The 25312-nt window shown below is 49.8% G+C and overlaps 1 protein-coding gene across 2 annotated transcripts; it reads right to left on the bottom strand.

Annotated features, from left to right (window-relative positions):
- Window positions 1-7407: 7407 nt before the first annotated feature.
- KLF9 (KLF transcription factor 9) lies at window positions 7408-24027 on the bottom strand. Of its 2 annotated transcripts, none has more exons than XM_076363214.1 (2): window positions 23518-24027; window positions 7408-10947 (listed from the first exon to the last, which is right to left on the bottom strand). In XM_076363214.1, the coding sequence occupies exons 1-2, from the start codon at window positions 23984-23986 to the stop codon at window positions 10715-10717; spliced, it is 702 nt and encodes a 233-aa protein (XP_076219329.1). In that variant the 5' UTR covers window positions 23987-24027; the 3' UTR covers window positions 7408-10714. The 2 variants fall into 2 exon arrangements, with proteins under 2 accessions (XP_076219329.1, XP_076219330.1); XM_076363215.1 differs by having other exon boundaries at window positions 23560-24027.
- Between the last annotated feature and the right edge of the window lie 1285 nt (window positions 24028-25312).

Below are 25312 nucleotides of genomic sequence, written 5' to 3'. Positions count from 1 at the left end.
AAATCTTACTATGACACTGTCATTCATATTAACTTACCCCAGACAGTGTAAGGAGCTGCAAAACCGTACCACTGCCATGTTACTGACTAATAGAGCTTCACTATCCAGCAGCTCTGCTAGCTAAAGCCTTTAAAAAAGAACCATAAAATCAACTTTGTATATAAAAGCAGCCATTGCTATTTGCAAATGGGCTATACAACATGACTGTGCCTCCCATACACAAGTTCCCATTAGTAACCTGCTAATTCGTGTGACAGGCGCATCATATCCACATACAGAGACCTTCTGGCTTACAAGGAAGTCTTTTGAACTGGGTAGTGTATTCAACCATGAAAATCCATGCTGAGTCGCTTAGTGTAGCTACAGCGTGAGTTAGCATTCCTTACCTGCGTATGGGGCCCTTCCGTGCTGCCAGCTTTCTTGCTGTTCCTCTTGCTTTGCTACTGCTATTCAGCTCCTCAGGGACTCTTGCTATAAAAAGCCGTGGAATTAATTTGAGTGTAACTTTGAGGACGAGGGGATGAGTGGGAGTTTAGGTTAAATATACATGTAGTATCCAACTCTTCCTGCTGACTAGACAGGACCTCACAAAAATGTAGAAGTGGGAAGACCCCAAATAGTCCTGACAGCTGAAGTATAAATTGAGCTTTCTCCAAAAATAGGTATTTTTCCCTGTTGTTTAAACCAGCTGAAGACTATGGCAAAGATCCTCTTCCACCACCATCTGCACTTCTGACAAACATCTGTGTCTGTTCATATATTGAGACAAAGAGAGAGAAGCAGCATGGAAATTGTGACTTACTGTGAGAAATTAAAAGATCTTGAGAAACGAAATACTAAAAAGCACTTATAAATCACTTTTCACTGTATTTTATGACTGTAAATGGCACTCGTGCATAGACGTTATTGTTAACTAGGAGAGATTGCTTAGTTGGATGAAGCAGCAAACTTGAATGAGGAGGGACCCTTGCACAACTCCAATGCTTTTAACGTGCTTACATGAAGTTTAGGCTTTTATTGGAAGAAAAATAAATGAGGCCTGTTAAGGCTGTTGCTGACTGGGAACATCTACTCTCCAGGCTTTGGAGTTAGTGAGACACGCAGAGCTGGTCTGGGCTGCAGGATGCTTACTGAAAAGTGTGGTGGGTGCTCTTCACATGCCAGCATAGGCACCCATTCCAGGCCTCACAGCAAATTTTACTTAGAGTTAACACTACCAGAGGCTGTTGTGTATGGTTCATGCCAAGATGCCCCCTCTTTTGTTACTAAGCTTTCTGGTTGATGCTTCGTTTCTAGAAGCTTCTGGACCATCTTCAAACACTGCTTCCTATGGATTGTGGAAACTGACTTCGGTTTCTTCCATGAGCCTGCAGTTACCTGCTTGTTCCCTTAGCAAGGCCTCTTAATTTTCTGAACATCTCTTATTAATAGGCCTTAATTTTCACCTTCCTTGCCCAATTCCCATGCCATTCTGTAGTGTCTTCTTGAAGACACTTGTTAGAGCAAACAGATATGTAAGATGTGAAATCTGTCATTCTATTTTACAAACACTTTCATAACATTAACACATTGTCTGATACTGTCTATGCTGTCCATGCTTAGACTTTGGATAGTGGGGTTTACCCAAGGGAGGGAAGGAAATGTGAGAAGGAGATCTGTAATTCAAGATGCTCAGTGTTTGCTAAGCTGAGCAGGGGTCCTGTGGCTGTCCCCGGGGGTTGGCAGAGGGATGGTCCCACACAGTGCATAATTCCTTCTCTTGTCCCTGCACCCCACAACCTTCAACACCACCTGTGCTGGGAAAGGAGCACCACACTGAGGTGAAGGGCTATATTGGCTCAGCAATACCTAGTAACTCTACATCGAAGCGTGTCGTAATTTTATGGAAGTTTTTTTGATGTTGCATGCATCATATCCCTGTCCTCTCTCCTGTCTTTATTTGGCCTGCTTCTTGAAAGGTGCACCGTAGTTTCTTCTGATTTGATTGGTACAATATCTGATGGGAGGTGTCTGGCAGGAGAGCTACATCACGGGAAGCGGGGGAAACTTTGGCACTCTAGATTCACTGTAAATAACTCTGAGCCGGCATTACTCTCTTCAGTTCTGACTCACTGAAACACAATGTCCAAAATAAATTTTCCTAGAACTTTTTGTTACAGAAGCATTTTTTTCCCAGTGCCTTGCTAATTAAGAATAAAAACCAAGATTCAGTACATCATAATTTGGAGAGGAAGGAGATGGGGAAGGGAATTAAATCCACGTCTGCTCCAAGAAAAATCCTCCCCCTGTCCCAGCCTGAACATCTGAAAATTGCAGGAATGTTTCTCTGCTGTTGCACTCACAGACTAGGCTTGCCAAGAGCCACGCTTCTCCTATGAGGCTCATTGATCCAGCTGTCCTTTGCATATTAGGACAGCCTGGATGAAAGGCAGTGTTTTGTGTGCAGGGGGTGATTTAGGAGTTACTATACTTCATTTTACTTCAGCGCTAACTTTAGCCATTGACAAGGCTGAACTGTTGAACAGGGAGAGGGGAAATGAGTGCAGGAACCAGATGTGTTTGGCCATTGAAAGCTTTTCAGGCACCGCTGTGGCGGTGTTGAAAGCCAGCAGGGAAAACATGGAAAAATAAAGGCAAGTAGCAACAGCAGAGGCGGAAGGTAAAAGAGGTGATAACCAGCACTATAGCAGCCTACCCACCGCCATCCTCTCCTGTGGCTCAGCTCTTTCCCAATGGTGCAATGCCCTGTCAGTGATTCCCATCTCTGTGCTTTCCACCAAATTCCACCAGCTTTTCTCCACTATTCTTCTGCTCCCCAGTTGCTCTTGAAGTAATTCCTCAGTTGTCCAGTCTTCCTTCTGTTGATCTGTTACCCCCACTAAGCCAATGTTTTTTTGACAGTTGTACTGGTTTTGGCTGGGATAGAGTTAATTTTCTTCATAGTAGCTTGTATGGGGCTATGTGTTGGGTTTGTGACCAGAATGCTGTTGGTAACAGGGATGTTTTAGCTATTGCTGAGCAGGGCTTGCACAGCATCAAGGCCTTTCCCGTTTCTCACGCTGCCCTGCCAGCACAAGAAGTTTACAAGAAGTTGGGAGGGGACACAGCTGGGACAGCTGATCCCAACTGACCACAGGGATATCCCACACCGTATGACATTGTGCTCAGCAGTAAAAGCTGGGGGAAGAAGGAGGGACATCTGGAGTTATGTCTTCCCAAGTAACCGTTATGTGTAGTGGAGCCCTGCTTTCCTGGAGAAATGGCTGCCTGCCGATGGGAAGGAGTGAATGAATTCCTTGTTTTGCCTTGCTTGTGTACATGGCTTTTGCTTTCCCTGTTAAACTGTCTTTATCTCAACACAGGATTTTTCTCACTTTTACCCTTCTGATTCTCTGACCCATCCCACTGGGGGAGAGTGACCAAGTGGCTGTCTGGGGCTGAGCTGCTGCCCAGGGTTAACCCACAACAACAGCGTATGTTAGTCTCAAAACATGACATTATGCATGTCATTAGCTAGAGTTTAGTATTGCAAATTATTTGTATCAACCATTGCACCTGGAGCTACATGAAATCTTGGCAAATATGCCCAGTGTGTATTCGTAGAAGAGCAAGGCATCTGCTCACAGACCGACAACCTCTTTGGGAAGCATGGAGATGAGAGCATGGCAAGTAAGCTGGAAAGGAATGACAAAATTCACTTTGTTGGGGATAAGGAACCGTGCATGGTAGCAGATAAAGCTGGTTTTGCTAGAAGCAAGAAGGAGAGAACAGATGATAACTGAGAAGATGGTGGCAGAAGGTATCAAGGAGCCTTGGAAAAGAACAGAGAGCAGAAGATGGCACAGGTAACATGCAACATGGATGGCTCAAAGTGAATACGTGCTTTAAGGTAATCGGTATCATGTAATTTAAAGGGGAAAAGTCTCCAATTCCCCCTTCCCCAGGTTGTAACCAAAGCTGTAGACTATGAACATTATGCTGTTTGATCTTGACCGCAATCCACAAACACTGGTTTACCTCAGTTTGGGTCGTGTAATAGCTTTTTCAAGGACAACAAAGGTTTGTTTGCTTGGTCGGTTGGTTGGGTTTTTTTTTGTTGGGATATTTGTTTGTTTGTTTCTGTTGGTTTTCCTGAAGAATTACAAACACAGAGTAAATCTAAAGCAGATGATGAGCACAAGGAGTGCAAAGGGACTTGCTCTCAGACACCGCCAACAGTATCAACCCCGCTCTGTGCTGCTGCAGTGATGCTTCAAGGTCTGTTTAGGTGAAAAGCCACTGATGTTATAGTTTTCTATGGGCCCCAGTGGCTGAGGAATCTGGAGCAGACTTTGTGTCTGCTTCTGAGCCCAGTCATGTTGTTCATGAAGGATTTTTTTTGGTCAGAACTTTTGTAGTTTTTAAAATACACTTTGCCATATAAAATGTACTGGTTTGATGCCAGTATAATTGAAGTGGTACAGCCTCCAGTGTATATGCAGTTCCTCAAGCATCAGAAATCAGTATGCTCGTGAAAAATTATTGGAGTAAGTTGTATTGGGAGAATCTCCTTTATTTCCATTTGAAGGAGTTTACAGTAAGGTTGTCACCCTTGAAATGTTTCAGTTAAAAAATAATAGCTCTGAGAAAAATGGTTCATTGGACATAAGAGCTGAATGTAGCTTAGCTTCTATGTAAGGCCTGGATTGTCTTGTCTATCTGTAATCCAGTAAAACAGAGGCAGTGATTTACCACCAGCGTTGCATAGACTAATAACACAATTGTGGTTTTCCCTGGCCATGTGTTTTTGACAGAGCAGTTATGCATGGCTTTTCATAGGCCCTCAAAAGTCTTTTCTGCTTGGAAACCTATTGAAGGCCACCAAAGCAGTGATTAACAGCAGAAGAGCCCAAACCACTACATGTGGTCTCTCCAGGGAGAAATGATGTAACTTACACCTGCGTCTCCTGAAACTTCTGCTGCTGTCTTTCTGGCCTCTGCCCATTAGCCAGAAGAGGAAGAAAAGGCCCTTTGGGAAGCCCAAGACTTTTCTGAGCACCTTTTTAGCACAATGTCAGGAGGGCTCTGATATTGTCTGTGCTCTTTGGTTTCTTTCTCTGTGTGTTCTGAATTCCCATAGGGCTTTCTTGGATCTTGGGATGATAAGCTGTCCTTATCTACTCAGTGATTCTCCTAGTCCTGTGGTTTACATGCTCCATTTCCTTTGTGCCTTGTGTTCAGCTGTGCAGACATCCAGGCGTTGCTTTGATCGGCATTACATGGCCTAAGAGGCAACAGACAACACCAAAACAGAGACTGGTGGCTTTTGGTATGAAAAGCAATAGGACGTTTATCAGTGGTCAATTGGGGGCCACAAGCCAGTAAAAAACAGTAACAGTTGTAGCATCTTCAAAAATACAAGCTGAAAGCAATAGGGACTCTGCTCTCTCTCACCTCAAAAGGCATACATGAGCTCCATCCGTATAGAGATACATGAACTGGAAAAATACAGTATGCAGTAATACAGAAACAAGTGTCAATTAAGGTTTAGAACTGATGCCAGTCAAGACCTCCCCTTTTTGAAATGGGAAGATTTCCAGAATACCTGTGAAAGTGTTTGAGGAGGTATTTTAGGGGAGGAGGAGTTTCTCAGTTGAGGAGAGCGTGGCGCTGAAAGCACGGTAGCTGCAAAATTCTTGCCATTGGAAAAGCTTCCCCTGCTTTAAGGCAGTCCCTTAAAGAGGACTTGGGTAAGTACATTGTTTTGATAATTGTGACTTTGCATTAAGTTGATGTAATTTGTCAGATGTGGCTGGGAGGTGCGAGGAGCTCAACCTGGAAGAGATTTTGTTTACAGAGCAAAAAGCCATTGAGAAGGTAGCGGTTGTTACGGAGCTCTGATGCAGAAAGGAAACCTCCCTGACTCCTTAGCCTGAAAGAGTGAGTGCTGAACAGCATTATTTTAGACTCCCGTGGAGGTGGAAGTCATTCTAGTCACCCTAGAAAGGCAGGTTCAGAAAGCCACCCTTGCATGCAGCTTTCTGAACCACTCTGCAGGCATTTAACTGGACTTTTATGGCATTTTATGGCACATTTCCTTTCTTCTGTCCTCAGCAGAGAGGAGAAATGAAAATTCACCTTGTAGAAATGGCGCTCTCTGAATCAGTTGGTCTATGTTCAGGGTCACACCTCCCCATGCCACTGTTGAAGTCTGCCAGCATCCACTGGGGTGCACCCAGTCTTCGCATGTCATACCTTTTCCACTCAAAATTTACATCACCCCTGGCAAGACTATTCTGTAGAGTGTATTAGATCTCAATAGCTGGAAGCATCCTGCTAAGGCTAAGGCCTTCTCTATGCTAAGAAGATTTCGGTAGCTGTTCTAATTAGAGCACTGAAGACAAATGTTAAAGGGTTTAAGGTGAAGAATGATGAATTTGTGGAAAGTCCTTTATGATGGGATTGCAGGAGAATGAGGCAGATGCCACAGCCCTGTGTCCCTTACTCCTAAAATCAATGACGAGCTAAAAAAAGAAAACCCTATGCTGTTTGTTGTATCTGTCCTTTGGCCATCCAACCCGAGGACAGAAAACTCCAACTCGGCATCAAGTCAAATCTGGAGGCTGCTTACAAGTTTTGTTCCAGACACAGATGGCACGCTTCCACCCCTCCGTCTCTGCCTGCGTTGCTGGAGGGTTACATGTTCCCTTGGGTCCAGGGTCTCATCTTGCAGTCACACCCTAGCACCGTTCCCATGTAGCAGGTTAAGTTAGTTCGTGTGAGTAGTTGCTTTTAGCAACCGTAATGTCAGTGACCGTAAATGTTAGTGAGCTTTTTGGCACAGGGTTCCTTGCCTTTCCCTCCTTCAGAGGCTGAGCGGATGGGGTTTTTTTCTCCTTACACCAGCAACCCCTCCAAACCCATGGAAATCTCAAGGCAGCACTGGCTGCACAGGCTGAAGCATCATTAGCTCATGGAGCAGCTGCACGGTGCGAGGGAGAGCACCAGTCTGAGCTCAAAAGCCGCTGAGCAATGGGAGAGAGGCTTCCTGGGAGCTGGAGCAGGCTGCTGAGGGGACGCTTTTCCCCCACTGCAAGTTGCACCTCTGTCTCCCTGCAGTAGCGGCAGGAGGAATACCTGTGAAAACACCTGGGAAAAGTAGGGAAACAAGATCCAAGCTAAATAATGACTAGCAACACCAAGACCTTTGAAGCTGGTTTATACACCACTCAACCCATGGATTTCATCACGTGCAGCAGTTTTTTTCGTAATCATTCAGACTGGTTTACATGACCACTGCTTGACTTCAGTCATTCAAAGCAACATTTTTTTTTTTTAATTCCTTTTTTCTTTATTTGGACAATATATATACACATATGTACAAAAACATCTATGCCTACTTTTTTTTTCCTTTTCTTTTTTTTACAATTTCATGTGATTTACAAAACAGGACAGCAAAATAACTTATAAAGGATACGAACACTGTACAAAAATAAAACTGATTAAACTGTTGGAAGTTGGTATTTTACAGTGTTACAGATCACTAGTCAGTAAAACAGCATTTTGAAGTATGTGTCCAGTCTGGTGTATGCTGGGCTAAGTCCATCTGCAAACTGAAAACAGATCTGTAATACAGGTCATGAAAAACTGTTCAAAAAAGAAGTATGTTGTATAGCTATACCTTTAAAGCCATGACTTCTCTAAAGTAATGGGCTTTCTTAACCAAGGAGAGGAGCTGTCCTAACTTCAGCACTATTAAGTATTTCCAAAATGGTACAACAAGTACATACGGTATTAGAGAACCTGATTTTCCTTTTCTTTTCCAACACTTGCAACACCCTTCAAAACTTAACTTCAAAATGCAAAGAACTAACCTGCAGTTTGTTTTATGTGTTAGAGCCACTGTTTGCTTTTACTAAAAGGAAAACCCCCAAACCCCCAAATGAACAAAACAATAAAACAAAATCTCCCAACCTGATTATTCCCAATGTATTCCGTTAGTGGTTAATGAATTGCATTAATCCCGTCCAATGCTGAAATACAGCATACGTTACAGCAAATGGGTTACCATTTAGGAAGGGTTTTTTCAGAAACAGGATCTTGTCACACGCAATGATGACACGCACCTGCACGTCCCATTGTCCCATGGACCAAAGTCCCCCCCACCTGTTGATTCTTTCAGACATTGCAGGAACGATGACGTTTCTTTAAATGTGCATTCTACCCCAAATACGCAAGGTGGAAACCATAAATCTGGCCAAAACCTGGTAGCTAAGTGACCAAAACATCTAGGAACTGATTTAGGAGCTGCTTATCAGCTGTGGCTTCCCATTGTGGTTGATAGGATGTGAGGGTGTCTTGTATTTCACAGGATCAGACCTTAATTTTCCAAGTGCTGCATTTGTCCTACAAAATGGCAACAATCCAGACTGCAGGACAGACCCGAAATTTTGCGTGATCTTCACAGAGAAGAATGAAGATGCATGCGCCTTTGAATCTCACCGGGCTACACGTGGCCCTGACCCCACTCAACAAGGCAGCATTAACAATACTGGTAAGCAGGACACTTTCCGTATTTCCAGATCAACAGAAATACCGAGGCTACCTATTTTTATTAGGAAGAACGTTATGTCCCTACGACTCAATTTGGACACCAGAAATTAAAGTTTGGTTTCTAAAATAAATGTTTCAAAAAGCTGAAACGGAGGTAGAAAGTGTGCTTGGTTTCCTGATGTCTTCACTGAAGAAAACACATCCCTTTTTATTCCACAGACTGCTCAATATCCCTAATGCCTTAACAGCAGTTCTCTTCACATCGACGGAATTTATCATGAACTACACAGGTAAAAACACTATATGCAAACTGATTTCTAATGCTGAAAGCCTTATACAACTGTAGAAGAAAACACTCTACTCTCTGAGTTCATTTTTTTAATGTTTGTTTCTAGGAAGCAAGCTTTTTATCAGGAAAAACAGTAAGATACTGTAATTGCAGGTGTACTAACAAGATTTTTTATGTACAGAATTTTACAAGATGACCTAAATTCATCTGCAGTGGAAACACTTTGGGTTTCTGTGTGATTACTCACGAGATGAATTTGGCCCGAAGTCTCTATAGTAGGGCTGCACCTCCCCTTCCTCTTCTGGAGGAAGGGGTAAAAACCAAACAGGAGAAGAATGTTTCTGGAAAAAATAACGTGTAAACAGAATTCTCCCCCCTTTACGCAGCTGGGGAGGAAAAAAAAAATCACCGATAACCTCTTACAGTTCATGTTTTTAACATTAAAAAAAAAATAATGAAATACTCAGCTAATGACCATGACTTAAAGTTTTCCTTCAGTGATCTTTTTGCTCCTCTTAAAGAGCAAAAAATAGCTTTAAATATAGTATTGCCTTTAACAGTGTTTGACGTGCCATGCATGACACAGGTACGACGCAAAGTACCAAGAGAAGCTTATGTCGTAAGGAGTATTACGACACACCTTCCGTGCTGTATTTCCAATTAACTCATGTTTTTCCCCCATACTCTACAGAAACAGCGATCAAGAGATACAGGAGCCCTTCTGAAGCACTCCTTACAATAATTTCAGCTGTTTCCATTAGCAGAGTGCTCTTAAGGAAAGGTCTACACTCTCCATAAGCACACACAACTCCCATAGGATTCTGGAGGAGTTAGGCAAGGGTATGAAGAGAATAAATCTTTAAGGCAAGTGTAGGAAGAGAAAAAACCTTTAAAAAAGCAGCAGTTTATAAAGATGGTAGCTGCTGTTATGCATCCATTCAAACAAAACACAGCAGAATAAAGCACTGTTAGTGGCATTTCTATAGTACAGTACTGTATTTATTGACAAATTAAAAGCGTAGGATCAATTGAGAGATGTATGCTTCTGCTCCCACACCCCTGCCACATTACCTAGGCCAACTGGTATTTTTCCAGGTAAGTGAATAACAGAGCTAAATACACATATGGCCAGAAAACAACTGAGCTATTGTGGGGGTTTTTTGTTTTAACTATCTGCTTGAATTATACAGGTTTTTACTGGAAAAGTGCAGCTTATATTCAAAAGTATAGTTAATACAAAGAAAAATTAAAAAGACCCATTTACTTTAATGGGCCTTCTTAAGTATAAATTCACCTTATCTCAGTATATCAATCAGACGCCATTAGTAACGTATGTAATGCTTCTCTTAACAGTCTCTTTAAATGCAGGATCGTTCTGAGACAGAAGTAAACCCACTTCTACAATGTGCTATGGAGTTTTCATCTGAGAGTTATGTATGTGACTCGGAAAGTGGTTTTACTTGACAAACTCTAAATACAAGCAGCATTACACTGTTCAGCAAAACATGTTCATGACACAGCAATCACAAAGACCTCGGGGTCACGCTACTGTGGTGGCACAGGCCGGACCATCCAGTCAGACGTATGTACACCAGTATCAATGCTTTACATTAGAGGAGGTGGTCGCCTCCTCTGCCGGCCATCCCTTCCCTCCTCTCACCCCCGCAGTCCACTTGCTCCAGATGGCTGTTCCCAGCGCAGGGTGGGGAGGTGCAGGACGTGGAGGGGTGCACGGAGTACTTTTTTTTTTTTTTTTTGAACATCAGCTACATGTGCTTTCGGACGGCGAGGGCGGCCGGCACCACAGCAGATGCTTGCGCTCCGGCGCCGCTGCCTGCATCCTCGCTGCGGCTCGCCTTCCCTGCTGCTTCCCTCCCCGGGCCAGCCCTGCCTTCACAAGGAGCTGCCGGTGCTGGACTTTTTGGATCGCTTGATCATGCTGGGGTGAAACTCGGTGTGGCGGCGGGCGTGCTTTGTCAGGTGGTCACTCCGCATGAACCGCTTCTCGCAGAGGGGGCACCGAAACTGTTTCTCGCCGGTGTGGGTTCGGTAGTGCCGGGTGAGCTCGTCGGAGCGGGAGAACTTTTTAAGGCAGTCGGGCCACGTGCAGGGGAACGGTCGCTCGCCTGCAGGGAGGAAAGGATGACAAGAGATTTAGGGGGGCGGGGGCAACGCAGGCCAGCACGTACCAGCTTCACCAAGGAGCCAGGGAATACACTGCTGAGGGGAAAAAGCTGCTTTTGTTTACTGCCGTGGTGCCAGCGTCTGCGGAGTTGTTGATGACTCGCTTCATCGGGTTTCAGTCTCACCTCCAGCAGAAGCCAAAAACCTCTCCAACCGCATGAAACTCGCACTCTGGTGCAGAACCTTATATGACCCCGAAGACTGTCAAAACAACAGATGAGCTCTGCCTGTGCCTGTACATTTTTAGTGTCGGGCTCACTACAGCGGTTTGGGAAAGAAGCGCCAGTATTATTCCTCTGACACTTCCATTCTGCTGAATAAAATCATTTGTAACCATTAGAAAAGAAGCCAGAACAAATCCTTCACCTAGGACAAGTCATTCCAGCCTGGGGAGAACTGAGCAGAGAGGCATCGGGGAGAGCCGTGCAGCCTTGGGGCTGCAAACACGTAGAGCAAAACCGCTGCAGCTGCAGAGAGAAGTCCCATGTCCCCCACTCCTCCCTTCCCCCAGAAATCCAAGCTGCTCCAGAGTGTAAAGGTCTCCTCCCCTCAGCCTCTTAAATGGCTGATTTGAGGACAGGAAAACTACTTCATTATTCACAGCTCTTTCGGTATAAATGTTTGCTACGAGGGTGAAGAACCAAACCAAACACCTTAACCTAAACTACACCACACCTTTGCCTTTAAAAACAAGGATTGAACAGCACTCACTGTTCCTGGCACCTCACATCCCTGCAGTTCACCTCTGCAGGTTGCACAGGCTTTGCCTACAGGCACAGACCCAACGCCCCCTGACAGGCAAGGCTGACCCTAGTCCACGGCACAGGTGGAAATCAAAGGCATTTAAGTTCACATGAAAGCTTTCAGTTACAGGCATCATGCACACCACTGCAGTTTGATGCCTTAATTCCCTTTCTGAAGAGTCTCCTGAAGGGAATATAAATGACAACTATGTGACAGCTATTTATAGGCAACCATGAAATACAAAAACTATTCCAGGAGTTTTCCAACTTGGAAGAGCTGGAAAGAAACTCAAGAACTCCAGTATTTCTTGGTACTGTGAAGTTTGGCACAACAGGCGAGCTCGCTTGACATTTACAGATGGCAAAAAAAGGAGTCATTTACAAGGAAGTGTGCCTTGGAGTCCTCCCCAGACACAACAGCAGTGACAAAAGGCTAAAGGCTCGAATGAACAGCCCAGATGCCAGGAGGACAAGCAGTAGTGGAAAGTACCGCAGAGCTGTAGGGAGGAGAAGGGCTGGAGGGAGTGACTGATGGCATCCAAAAGACCAAGGAGGATGAGGACAGACCAGGTAAGCTGGGATGTAGCTACACCATGGGTGCTGAAAGCCCTAGTGAGCCTCTCACATAACGCAGCCGTTTTCACGGTTTAGGCTCGGTCCTCCCTGAGAGGCGGCTGCTCCATCCCAGACCGACCAACATGCAGTAGAGCTGCAGCTGGACGAGCACAACTGCGCAGGTTACAGCAGCCCCTTGGGCAGCTGCAGCACAACTGTTTCCCCTGCACTTTCTTCCCTCATCCCATGGCGATGCTGGTCCTCAGTCAGGGGAGAAGGACGCAGAGGGACCAGAGTGGGCCAAGCCAGCCTGGTGCCTGAGCCTGGCGGAGGCACAGCTGCCAGCCATCCTGACCCAGGGCTATTTTTTTCATTTATAAACAGGTTTCTTGGCTCCTGCTGTACACTTGTAGACATGGTTGGAAGCCTTTCCGAAGAGCCACTGCCTGTATAAAAGAAATTAATTAAAATGGTACATAGGCTTACATGTGCGTGAAGGCCACAACTGCAGCTACGCGGCCGAGCAGCACCAGGAGCTGTACAGAGCACTCTCATCAGTGCCCACCATCCTCCCTGGCTTTGCCCTGCCCCACGCCTGCCCTTGGCATCCAAGGCAAGCATTTCACTTGTGCTGCTCTTCTGCTATCCATCTAATGGTTTCTGTCACAGCTCCTGGAAGCAGGCAGCAGTGAGAAGTGCAGAACAGCTTTCTAGCTCCCCCTGGGAACGTGGGAGAAGTGCTGTCTATACATCTTGCATGTGTGGAGGCATCTAGTATATGGCTCTATGTCAGGCACTTACACCCCAGAGCAGTGGGAGCAGCTCAGGCCTCCTGCCCCATCCTCAGAAGCCACTTTTCCAACTATCTACCTCAGGACAGCTCTTCAGCCTGCAGAAGTTCCTAACTGTACTACAGGGAGACCAGGTGCCTAGGCTGGATAACAAGGATCACAGTCTTTGGGGTGCAGTGTCTACATTTTAGGCACAGTAGTATCCAACCCGGGTGCCTAAAAGCAGTGTTTTGAATCTGGCCCCACGTAGCCCGCAAGAAACTGGGCTTTCCCCTTCCCGGAACTGCAGATGGGAAGACAAAATGGAGCCTGGTCACTGGAATTCCCTCTGAAACATGATGGGAGCTGCGTGACCTCTACCATCGCTACCCTGCACACCCATTTCACATGCCAGTGGAAAGTGCTTTTACGTAATGCAGTGTAACCACAAAGCTTTGGGGAAAGGTAGGGCTCGCTCAGGATCCCTTGCATACGTCTGGCACCGCGCTCCCTGGGGAACCAGCCCTGACCTCGGCGGGGGGACTGCCGAAGGCCATGGGGATCCTGGTGTGGCAGAGGCATGCCCTGCTACTGATGGAAGAGCCGCCGTGCACCGGGATGGTGAACGCAGCAGAGATCGCTGCCGGAGACGAGCGGCCGCGCTCCCTCAGATGCACGAGAAGTACCACTGGCACCCACCACTGAGCCCCCCAGGTACAGTGGCAGAGAACAGCTTCACCACCTTGGCAATACAAGCCTGCGGAGGCTGTCACAGCCACTTTGGAAGCACGTATATGAAAGTAGGCCAGGCATAATCCCCGACACCAGGACGGATTCAACTCCAGACTTCTCAGAGCAGAGAGACAAGGGGGAGGGAGGGTTTTCCAGGCCCTCAAGGGTTGTCTCCAAGCCTGAAGATCTGCTGCTCCCCTTGGTCACAAAGCCCTAACGGATGACACCAGCCCAGAGGGATGGTGCTTCAGTGACAGACTTAATAGGTGCAGAGTAGGGGTGGAGTGTGCATCCAGGATGCTTTTAAGGCAAGGTAGAGATGCCTGATCACGTGTGATGATTGTCCACTCAGCAAAGCTGGTCGCTGTATTTGCTGGTTGCATTTGACACGCTATTTTTTAAACCAGCAGAGATGTTTGTGGAAGAGTCCACAGAGCAAACAGGTCTTGCAACTAATACGCAGCCAGGCAGGGCAGACAATGGCACACAGAGCTGCAATGCAAGCTAGTGCTGCCTTCATCTGGAGATACGGACTTCTGTGTCATGTCTCAGTCAAGAAATACCTCTTCCATATGATTTTTCACCTTTAGTTTTAGGAATAGTAATGCTAAAGCTTGAAACGAGCAGAATGAACCATCAAAACAGGGTGCTATTATACGCCATTTCCTTTGGTGGCAGTATGCTACTTATGTTTTAAGATACACCTTAGATGGGATTTCCATCAAGAGATGAAGGAATGGCCAATGGTGTATCACGATTCCTTAAAACTATGTGTGATAGGATCTGAACACAAGAGATACAAGATGTAAATAATAAAAAAATATATATATCCAGGGCAGCTTACAGAAATAACAAGTGAAACAAACTGATTTACAGATTACAGGAATAGGTGCGTCTGCAGAACTCCTGTTCTTTGTCCTGCGTGCCACCAGGAATGTAGTGGGAGACATAGTTTATGCTGAGCACAAGCTAACAGTGGCTCTTTACAGGTCTTCTCTGGAGTCTAAAGAACTCCTGCTCCTGGAGCCCTGGCTTGCTTTAAATTCCATATGGATATAAATGCCATTGCAGATCTTTTCGATCTTTGCTTTCTTGCTTCACCTGACCTTTTCTCCCTGTTCCTTCTCCCCACCCTCTGCAAATGGTTAGTTTCTCCTTTCTCTGCAAGTTTAAAGTCTGTATCCAAGGTGCTTTGTATGACCTGAGGCAGGTCCACTTTCTTTTATTCCAATTCCATCTTATTCTGAATAGACAGTAAATTATTTAGCTTTTTTGCCCTACCCTGGGGCATTCCAGATTTTCCCACATTGTAGTCTTGTGCAGGAAGGGTTTCTGAAAAAGAATACAGAGTGGGCATTAGCAGACACGTTAAGAGTATAGGTAGTACTGGTTTCCTGATTTGTCATCTGCCTTCTCACTACAAAATGCTGCTTCAGATGTGGATGACTGAGGTTAGGAGCTGCAGTTCACGGTGGCTTTGACAAAGATTAATTCATTTGGACAAACAAGGGATAGAGAAGTTCTGAGTGACTTGGGGGGGGGGGGGCGGGCTGTGTTTGAAAAAGCTGAAGACAAAGTTGATGATCACGCACTTGGGCAATTCTCTTGGCATGTAACAGGACATGCACTAGGACTGGTGCACACTGAGCTTCTGTGGTGGAACAAAGTACTTATTTTACATTAATTACTAAAATTGTTTGAGCACTGGCTTTACAGAAGACATTCAGAGATTGCTGGTGGTGTGGACGGAAGTCTGGCCGAGGTGAACAGTTTGCTAGGCTCACACTGTCTTCCTCGCTGACAGAAGTGAGGCCGGACACAGCCATGATTCCGGAGTCTGGCATCAGTACTAGCTAACGCAGAACAGTTTGCTGTCAAATAATGCTAATGACACTGCTTCACACATTAACTAGAAAGCCGAATGGACTGGAGCTACAGCTGCTTGAATGGACTCCTAATTAGACACACTTGACTGACCTATGTTATTAAAGATGGGACCACCAATCACATGGTAGGACCGTGCTGCCCAGTATTCACAGCAGCAACTATTTTAAGCATCAAAACTGAAGAATGGTTCAGAGTTTGACTCCTGGGATGTGGCGTCTGTGTGCGACTCCCACACAGCTAGCCAGTACCTCCTGCTGCAGGGACATCCAGCCTGCCTGCGGCACCTGCCCTGAAGCCCAGCCCGACTGAACTGCAGCAAGGCTGACCCCTCCTGCCAGAAACCTGAAGCGGCTGATGGGAAAGAGGGAGAAGGGAAAGCACACAAATACAGAAAGCCCAAATCGCAACGTCTCTGGCCACCAGGCGAGAGCAAAACTACTTAGCACAACAGGACTGGCATAATCAGCTCTGCATGGTTCAAATGAGAGAATCTAACTCCCACCTTCATCTTCCAAGATCCTCCTGTACCTGTGGCTGCTGGAGCTCGAGATTTCCAAAGAAATCTTGGTACCCTAGGGATAACTGGTCCTGAATCACAATCCTTGACTTAGAGATGACAACAGTAAGCATTTTTTTTCTTTTTTTTTTTTCCTCTGTGATCCCATTCAGCCACCACTCTTGCATGTCTGTCTCCTGAACTATGACAGGTTCTGTAGATGGATGTCAAGAACATGGTCTGGCTTACTGCAAGAGGGAAAAAAAAAAAAAGCAGGCTATGTTCCTTGCCACAGAATAGCTGCTATCTCAGGTCTCTCTCACTTTTTCCCCCCAGTGCATTGCTTGCCCCACACACCCTGAAAGAGCAATTTCCTGTGGGACACTGGATTTTGACCAAGTGTCCACACGCAAGATATTCTGGTGAAGATGGATATTACAGGCATCTGTGCATCCACTTTTGGGCAGAGGCAGGAGGCCTTTCAAACAGCCTTTTTCCTCTTCCAAGATATTCCAAAATCAGATCATTACAATGCGTGGCCACCACAAGGCACAGATGCTGGTGCGAAACAGCACAGAGTTACATCAGCGGTGAGGACGCTAGGTACCATGTGCCTAAAACAAGGGTTTCTGCAATACCTAAACCGTGGCCATCCAGTCTGGCAACAGATCAAACAGACACTGCCTATGGGGTAGGCAGCTGATGGATGGGTTGCAGCAAGGGGTTTATACCGCCAGCACTCAGGACTAAACATCACAGGATGATTCAGGTGTTAAAATGCTGCTTTCAGCAAGTATTTAGACTGCTCTGACATCCTCAAAACCACCACACAACAGCTGCTTGCACATGCAGGTGTTTGAGTCTCTTTCAAAAGACCAGATGCAAAACCACCTGCTAAAACCCATCACTGGCTGGGATGCCATCACTGCTGGGAGCCTAAATCCCAGTGAGACAGTCTTGCTGTTACCCCCATCTGACACAGCATCAGATGCAAGCGGTATCATTGCAGCTTCTCTGCCAGATCACAACCCTCCCTGCCTGTGTTTGGGGCTTTCTTTGGGGAATTGTGCCTCCTTATAGATACGTGTCAGTCAGGGAAGCTACCTGGGAGAGGAGAGACCTCCCCAAAGCTCACCAGAGAGTTAAATCTACACTTTCATAGCTCAGAGGAGTGCCCTCAGCAGTACTGATATCATGGCATCATGTCCCACTCTTGGGTGCGTGGGACAAGTTCCTACCTCTTCTCCTTTCCTATCTTATCTCCATTTCAACTTCCTCCATTTTGCAATAATACTTAAATATTAACCAAGCAATGGAGAGAGACCAAGACCTAGTCTGGTGCTGAGGGCACTCACCTGGGATCGAAGAGCACTGAATTTAGGCTCCTGTCCTGTCTGAATGGCTAAATGCTTGTTAAGTGGAAACAGCTTTGACAGGGGAAGGAGGAATGCAATTTTACATGCATTCAGAAAGATAATATAATTTTTGTTATTTTGCTATGAATTTATTAGCCAGTATTTCAACAGGCTCTTCCCTCAAGTTTAAGGTATTTATAGAGTGTTCTCAGACTATTCAGTCATCGTTACTTGAATATGGACTGTGAGCTACGCTACCACAAGTAAACACTATCTGATGTGGCATGCTTTGCCATCACTACCCCAGACCTTGGCCGTTTAATCTTAACTTGACCCTTCCCTGCTCTTCCAGCTGCAGGTCTGGGAGCTGTGTGAGGCCATGAGCAGCAGCCTGGCGCACAACAGCACAGCAGGCGACGAAGGGGAACGATTGTTCCCACAGGGATCCTAACAGCTGGGGCTGCAAGAAACACAAGCAGGTGACACCCACCACTGGTCTTCAATGCCACAGCACAACAGTGTGCAGGAACTCAGTAAAGCTGCATTTTCAAGACTTCCATCTGGAAACAGGAGCCACACTCTTATGCGTGATGCCTGCTCACTGCTGCTGTCCTACACGTGCACTTCTTTACGTTGTCTCATTTAATATACAAATCTTTCTGGAGTGCTTTCCCACTGTGACACATACACGTGCTTAATGTTTTTGTTTTTTAGCAGAAAAAGAAAACTCCCCACAACTGGGAGTCAGGCAACAGTGAACTTAATCTTGAGGATTTTTGTCTACCATACTCAGCTGGCAAGGCTTCCAGTCAGTATGATTGTGTTTCTCCGAGACCTGGAAACATGCCCATTAGAACTCCAGCAATTTGCACATTTGCATTAACCCTTGAGAACGGGTGTTTCAGACAGAGGTCTGAATTTAGCAAAAAATGTCCTGCTGGCTCCACTTTCTGGTCTTCAGTCTTATTCTAAAGGATCTGGCAAAGTGACATCGCATGAGCTGGATAAGAGGGGCTTAAAATGCTAAATTTCAGATTATGCTCCCACAAAAGACCCAAAAAGCTCTCAGCGAGCACAGGATTGTCAACATATCAGCATCTGTACAGTCTGTGGAGCTAGTGATAATCTAGAACACAAATAACAAAGCAGCACAGTCAAAACCAAACTGATACGGGGGCTGGATTGATGCCATGATATCTAGATTGCAGCACTAGGCAGCTGCAGCACTTATTTTTCCTTTCTACCAGAAATGCTCCTCGGCTTCACTGTGCAGACTGCCAACCTACAGGTCCACGCCTCTGCCTACAGCCCTGCTACCAAACATCGGTGAGAGCCAAATGCCAGGAGGGCTCAAGGGTGCCCAATGTAACAAAACCCTTGGTATTGTTTGGACCCAGTCCACACAATGATGCAGTTGGCTGAAAAGCCTAGTTGAAGAGGGAGAACTTTTCACTCATTTAGTTTTTGTGTGTCTAACCTCTTAATTAAGGGTACCTGATGCAGACAACTTTCCATTGATCTGCAGCACCTCGTATTAAGCATCTGGGATTCACCTCCCCAGGCAACTAAACTCCTACAGGTCCTGTATGAGGAGGCATCTCACAGACTAGCTTTATGGTACCTTCTCTGTCCTTCTTTCCTGACCAGGAAGATCTGCTCTCAGCAGCCACGTGCCCTTTAACTGGCTTGTACTCCCACCATCATAGCAAACGTACATTCCTTAAAGTTTGTTTCTCCTGCCAGTTTCCCTCCCTCTCAGTATCTTGCCCTTTGCTCCACGCTCCCTGCCCAGGCCTTCTGAGAGAGATTGCTTGTTTAGTCTCATATGCCTTTATTTTCCCTGGAAAACCTCTGACCTGCACATCCCTCTCTGTTCAGCTGCACCCCCCCCCCCCCCCCCCAGTCTTTGAGGCTAATAATAACCCTACACATTACCAGCCATATTCAAACCTCTAAAACGACCTATTTAGAGAAGTCTGTGCATTTTCAGGGTAACTCTCTGCACACCGGCTGTTGCTTGCCATTTTCTTGGTCAGCCGAGTCCCTCGCTTTCTCCTGACCTCTGCACCGCTTCCAGGGCTCGTGTCTCGTGCACGTCTTGCCGATGCATCTAGGTCTTTTTCTATGCTTGAAGGGGAAGTCTGCAAGACCTGGTCATGCCTTCGCAATGCTCAAGACTCCCAAGCAGACACACCACTGGTAATTCCTCCTGCCACCACCAAACTTCAGCAGAGTTTACATGTCCTATGCTCCCATAACACCATCCCATAAGGGATGGGGAAACCTAAGGTATGGCCACATTGTAGAGCTATCCCTCCACCTGCCTTCCCGACAAACAGTTTTTGGCTTGCGAGCCGTCAGGGATAATGCCGCCTTTTCTCTCCTACACCAAGTGCCATGCTCCTCAGGGGTGCTACTGGAAACGGCTCATGCAGAACAACCTTACCTGTAATGCTCTTCCTGCCTAAAACACCAGAACTTAAATAATAAATTCCAAGTTACTTTTGGATGGTAGTGAAGGCACAGGGGAGGCAATAGTTCAGTTTCAGTGATGTGCTTGTCCTTGTATTAATTTGCAAAGGCCTGGGGATACATTTTGAATGTAGGTACACATACATGACAGAATGAAGAAGTGCCTGATCTATCGCAGAAACACCAGGGGCCTGGAGAGGAATGAAAGGACTATACCCCTGGGAAGGGGCAGGTTCAGACCTCCTTGGCTTCCTCCTACAAATCCTGCTCTATTAAGTCACACTGAGTTCAGTGGGATTGGTGGCACAAGCAAGGAGGCTGTTTGCACAAGTAGCATGTGCAGTGCCATCCACTGACATTTTTGTTAAGATCGACACAGAAGACAGTTTCTGATGGATGGCTCATTTGGGTCTTCTGGAACTTGAACTAGGGTCATCAAAGGCCCAAACTTCAAGCAAACAGTTACACAGATATTTTTAGTCTCTAACATATGGAATGCCCTTGAACCAACAAGTTTAAAGAATCATTACTAAGATACAGACCTCTAACCTCTGAGCATCAAGTCTTTGGTCTTCTACTCTTCTGCCTATATTTGGTATTTAATTTCTTGCTTTGCATTAGCTTACCAAAGATGGTCTGGTGAGTTTTTAGATTCCCACCATTACACAGCACAGAGCAGTATCCAGAGCTTTCCAACTTGCTTGGTTAATATCCGTGAGTAAAGAGAGCTGTGGCCACAAGTAAGCTCACAGGTGTGAGTGGAAATCCTAAAGCCATTTTCCAAGATAGAGAGACTGGGATTAAATATTAAAAATTTAAGACCAGGAAACTTCTACTGGTGGCTGCGTACCTACTTCCACTAAAGGCTACACAGCAGCAAGAAACCCAGTTGGTGGCCCAATGAAAAATGGCAGGCAGATGAACGCAATTCAGGAGGCTCAGATATATGAGAGAGAAATTACTTGGGAAAAAAAAAGGAAAGAAAATGGTACTAAGGAGGGAGCATTAATGCTCTGCAATACGCAGTTATGAATAACTCCAGAGGTCCCATTGAATCCCACTGTTGCTAAGGAATTGTTCTGCCATCTATAAAAATAATTAACATTAGCAGTATCGTTTAGCATTTCAGCTAGCTACAATTAACCATTCACATTAGGAAGCTCTGAAAGTTCATTACTGCTGGATGTCTGTAGTGGTTTTAATCACACAGAACTACCGTGACAGCGTATCAGCGCGTCTGAGTCAAACATCTCATACTTTTGAGCTAAGGCCACCCACTTGTGAGCAGCACATGCTAAACCTCACGCCACTTCAGGAGATACTTATTATAACACTACTGCTTACAGCAAGCTGTGTGGGTTGTACAGTACATTAATTTACATGTCATCACCCAGAATGCTATCCCAGTCGATGTCTATTTTGGTTCCCGTATCAGGGTGGATATCTGAGCATGGGGTAGTAAGTGAAAAGGATGCTAACGCATTTTCTTTGTCACTTGTGAGCCAACATTTTGCACGGCATCAGTTACATTCAGCCTCCAAAAGAGCATCAGAGCTGCAGTCTTTGAGCCGGTAACACAACAATCCTTGGCACCGGTCCTGAGGTCAGTACACAGTCACCACTGACCATCCTCTTTCCCAGCTCATGGAGACAGTGTTAACTGTCTAACCGCAGAGCTCACCGCTGAGCCACATCCAGTAATCCGCCTCCTCCCCCCGATCTCTCGAGCTAAGCACCCCGCAGATCTGCCAGCAGGGCACAGGTAGGCAACCAGCACCGGGTCTCCTCCTCTGCAGCGCGCGTGCACCTAGGCGCACAGGCAAGCCAGAGCAACGGAAGTTTAGCTGAAGCCCAGATGGGGCCATGCCCTACCCAGGCTGCGTTAAACGCTACAGCAATGCCTCGCGATGCATTCCTCGGTGATAAACTCGTTTGCGTCTTCACCACCTACCATCACCGCCAACAGATAAAATCCAGAAAAGAACCACCATCTACAGAGCAGATGTGGAGCACATGAAATAAGCGTTGGCAGCGTTTGTCTCCTTTGATCCGCTACTTTCTGTACTCACACACGACCCTTCATTTTAGAGCGATTTTTAAGCAGCCTCGCGTACTGCACTGTGAGCCCAACCGCAGTTCAGACACGTAAAGGTTTTTATTCAGCCACTTGCACTGGAGGGCTGAAAACAAAGCCCCCAAACAAACGGAGAAGTCCACAACGGCTGTCCCCTTACCGCTCCGGCAGAGCCGGAAGAAGTGCGAACTGCAGCAGCAGATATTTTTTCACCTCTAGGTTTCCATGTTGCCACACCCTCTAAAGCGCCGGGGCGAGGACGGGGGTGCGGGCGCACCCAGCCGGACGAACGAAGCCCTCCCGGAACACGCCGAGGCCGGCTCGCGATCACCGGTACGGCGAGGGGCAGCGGGGCAGAGCGGAGGCCGCTCCCTACGGACGGCGCCCACATCTCCTCGGCCGGAGGAGCCGCGCCGGGGCACCGCCGGCACGGTTTGGAGGGTAACCCGGCTCCCCGGCGGTGGTCCGCTCCGCCGGGAGCCCGTGGGGCTGACCTCGGCTTTCAGGTGACGCGCTTCTCAAGTTTTCCCCTCCAGCCCGCCGGGTCCGTCGCCCGCCGGAGGGGGGTGTGCCAACAAAACACACCGCGGCGCAGGGGAGACGCCGCCGGCCCTTCCCGAGGCGCGGGGCGGCGGCAGCCGGCAGCACCGCCACCCCCTGCTCCGGCAGCACGGCCCCGGGGCGCCCAGCTCCCCCGCCACGAAGTAAAGATCAAACGAGGCTCTGCCGACGCGGGGGAGCGAAACGCGGTTTCCGACGGCAGGAGCAGCAGGGGGGCGCGGGCAGCGCCGGCCCGCCCGCCCGCAGCGCGGCGGGGGCCGTCCTGCCCCCGGCCTGTTCTGGGAATACGTGCCGAATTCTGACCCGCTGCAAGCGCTCGTCCGCCCACGCCGGCAGAAAGCCCGATTCTCCCCGCCCCGGTGATTTCCCCACCGGCGCCCCGAGCGGGCTCGGCGTCCCCCGGCGCAGCCGGTGCCGCCAGCGACAGCGGGGCCGGGTGCTGCGGCGCAGGCTGGGCAAGCCCGGCCCGGCGGCCCGGGCCGCCGCCCTCCGAGCCGTCCCGGCCACGCGAAGTTCACTCCGCTCCCCGGCGGCCGGCAGCCGCCGCCCGCCCAGCGCTGTCCGCGGGGGACAGGCGGGCTCCCGGCCGGGGCAGGCAGGCAGGGCGCGGCGGGAGGCGCTGCCGCAGCCCCGCCCGGGGCGGCCGCCCGCTCCCGCCGGTCCGGCACCGCGGCGGGGGGGGAAGGGGGGGAGCGGGAAAGAAAAAAAAAAGGGGGGGGGTGGGAGAGGAAAAAAAAAAAGGGAAAAACCAAACCCAAAGCGGAACGGCGGGGGCGCCGGGCGCGCCGCCGGCCGGGTTCACCCGAGGACAAGCGCTCTCCCTCGCTCGCTCCCTCCCCCCTCCCTCCGCCCGCCGCCGCTGCCGACCTGTGTGCACCCGGTAGTGCGCCTTGAGGTGGGAGGACTTGCCGTAGACCTTGCCGCAGCCGCTGTAGGGGCACTTGTGCCGCTTCTCGGGCGCCAGCTTCCCCTTGGGGGCGGCCCCGGCGGCGCGCAGGCGGGGGGGCGGCCCCGGCGGCGGGCCGCGGAGCGGGCTGGAGCCCGGCTCGGTGGCCGCGTCGCTGTCGGAGCCCGCGTCCTCGTCGGGGCTCTCCACGCTGTCGCTGCAGACGGAGGGGGCGGGCAGCGGCCGGTACTTGTTCAGCTCCAGCAGGCTCTTGGCGATGGCCAGCAGGGCGCAGTAGTCCTTCCAGGCGTCGCGGGGGTCGCGGAGCTCCCGGGCCGCCTCCCCCTCGCCCGGCACCTTCAGCCGCGCCGCCTCGGGCACGGCGGAGCGGTTGGAGATGGAGACCAGGCACTGCGCCGCCACGAAGTCCACGTAGGCGACGGCCGACATGGCGCGGCCGCGCCCCGACGACCAGGGGCTCCGGGCGCCCTCAGCGCGCGCCCGCCGGGCCGGCCGCGCCGCCGCCAGCCATGGCCCGCCCGCGGCGCGGGGTCTCTGCGGCGCGGGGAGGAGCGGCGCGGCGGAGAAGGGGGGAAAAATAAATAGCGGGGCGCCGGGCCGGTCCCTCACCGCCTCCCCCCGGGGGCGGCGCGCAGCCGGCGGGGGGGAGCGCCGCCCGCCGCCCGCGCGGCCGGCCCGGGTCCGGCGCGGGGGCCGGGGGAGAGGAGACCGCCCGCCGCGCCGCCGCCCGCCCCGCGCCCCGCGCCGCCCGCGTGCTCCTGCCCGGGGACGGCCGCGCCGAGTCCCATCACGTCAGGTTCGGAGCCCCCTCCCGCGCCCCCGATTGGTCAGCGGGCAGGGCCGGCCGGCTCTGTTTACCTTCTCCCCCCGCCACTCACAGCGCCCCTTTTCTGAGGGGGGGTGTGTCCGCCCGGCGGCCGCCCCGCCAATCCCCGCGCTCTCTCCCCAGGCCGCGTGCTACTCCGGGCGCCCCGCCGCGCCCGCTTAAAAGGGCGACGCCGCGGCGCCGCCGGGGAGGCGGGGGCGGGGGCGGCGCGGCTCCCGCTCCGCCGCCGGAGGCGCCCCGCCGGCCGCCTCCGCTCCCCAGCCGAGTGGGCGGCGCGCCCGGCCGCGGGTCCGCGGGGCGGGGGCAGCCCGGGGCGGGGGGGCCGCGCGGCGCCGAGCGGGTTAAGTGCCTCCCTGGAAGCCCTACGGTCCCAGCAACCGGCCGGCCAATGGAAAGTGAGCCGGCTGATGTCACTGGCAAGGCCCCCGCCAATCAGCGCGAGGTTCCGAAGGGTGCGCAACACTTGTAAACCCGGCGGGCGCCCGCGAGCCGCCCGGCCCCGCCCACCGCCCCGCGGGGAGCGGCGGGGCAGCGCGCGCCCCTGCCCCTGCCCCTGCCCCTGCCCCTGCCCCTGCCCCTGCCCCTGCCCCTGCCCCTGCCCCTGCCCGTGCCGGGGCGGCAAAGCGCCCCGCCCCGCCCCGCCCCGCCCCGCGGGAAGGGCCCTCCCGAGCGGGGTTTCGGTGACCGAGCCGCGGGCCGGAGCCGGCGCCCTCCCGCCCGCCGCGCCGGGCCCCGCCGGACGACGCTCTCCGCCCGGCCTCGGGACGGGGCTCCCCAGGCCCTGCGGGCAGGAGGCGGGAGCCCGGCCGCTCTGCGAAGCCCCCCGGAGCAACCCGATGCCGTTACACATTTCACCGTCACAACGTGACATCGCTGAGACACACCGTTCCTCCGGATTCCGTGTACACAGGCGCTGGGTGGGGCGGAGA

Source organism: Aptenodytes patagonicus, chromosome Z (genome assembly GCF_965638725.1).
Source record: "Aptenodytes patagonicus chromosome Z, bAptPat1.pri.cur, whole genome shotgun sequence".
Classification (NCBI taxonomy): Eukaryota; Metazoa; Chordata; class Aves; order Sphenisciformes; family Spheniscidae; genus Aptenodytes; species Aptenodytes patagonicus.
This window is presented reverse-complemented; position numbering and strand designations above follow the sequence as displayed.

What these genes read in the sequence shown, in the direction of transcription:
- KLF9 (XM_076363214.1), bottom strand. Translation starts at nt 23,986, where the DNA reads ATGTCGGCCGTCGCCTACGTGGACTTCGTGGCGGCGCAGTGCCTGGTC. An exon ending in GCACTACCGGGTGCACACAG is followed by an intron (nt 10,948 to 23,517) that starts GTCGGCAGCGGC and finishes TCCTCCCTGCAG; the next exon opens with GCGAGCGACCGTTCCCCTGC.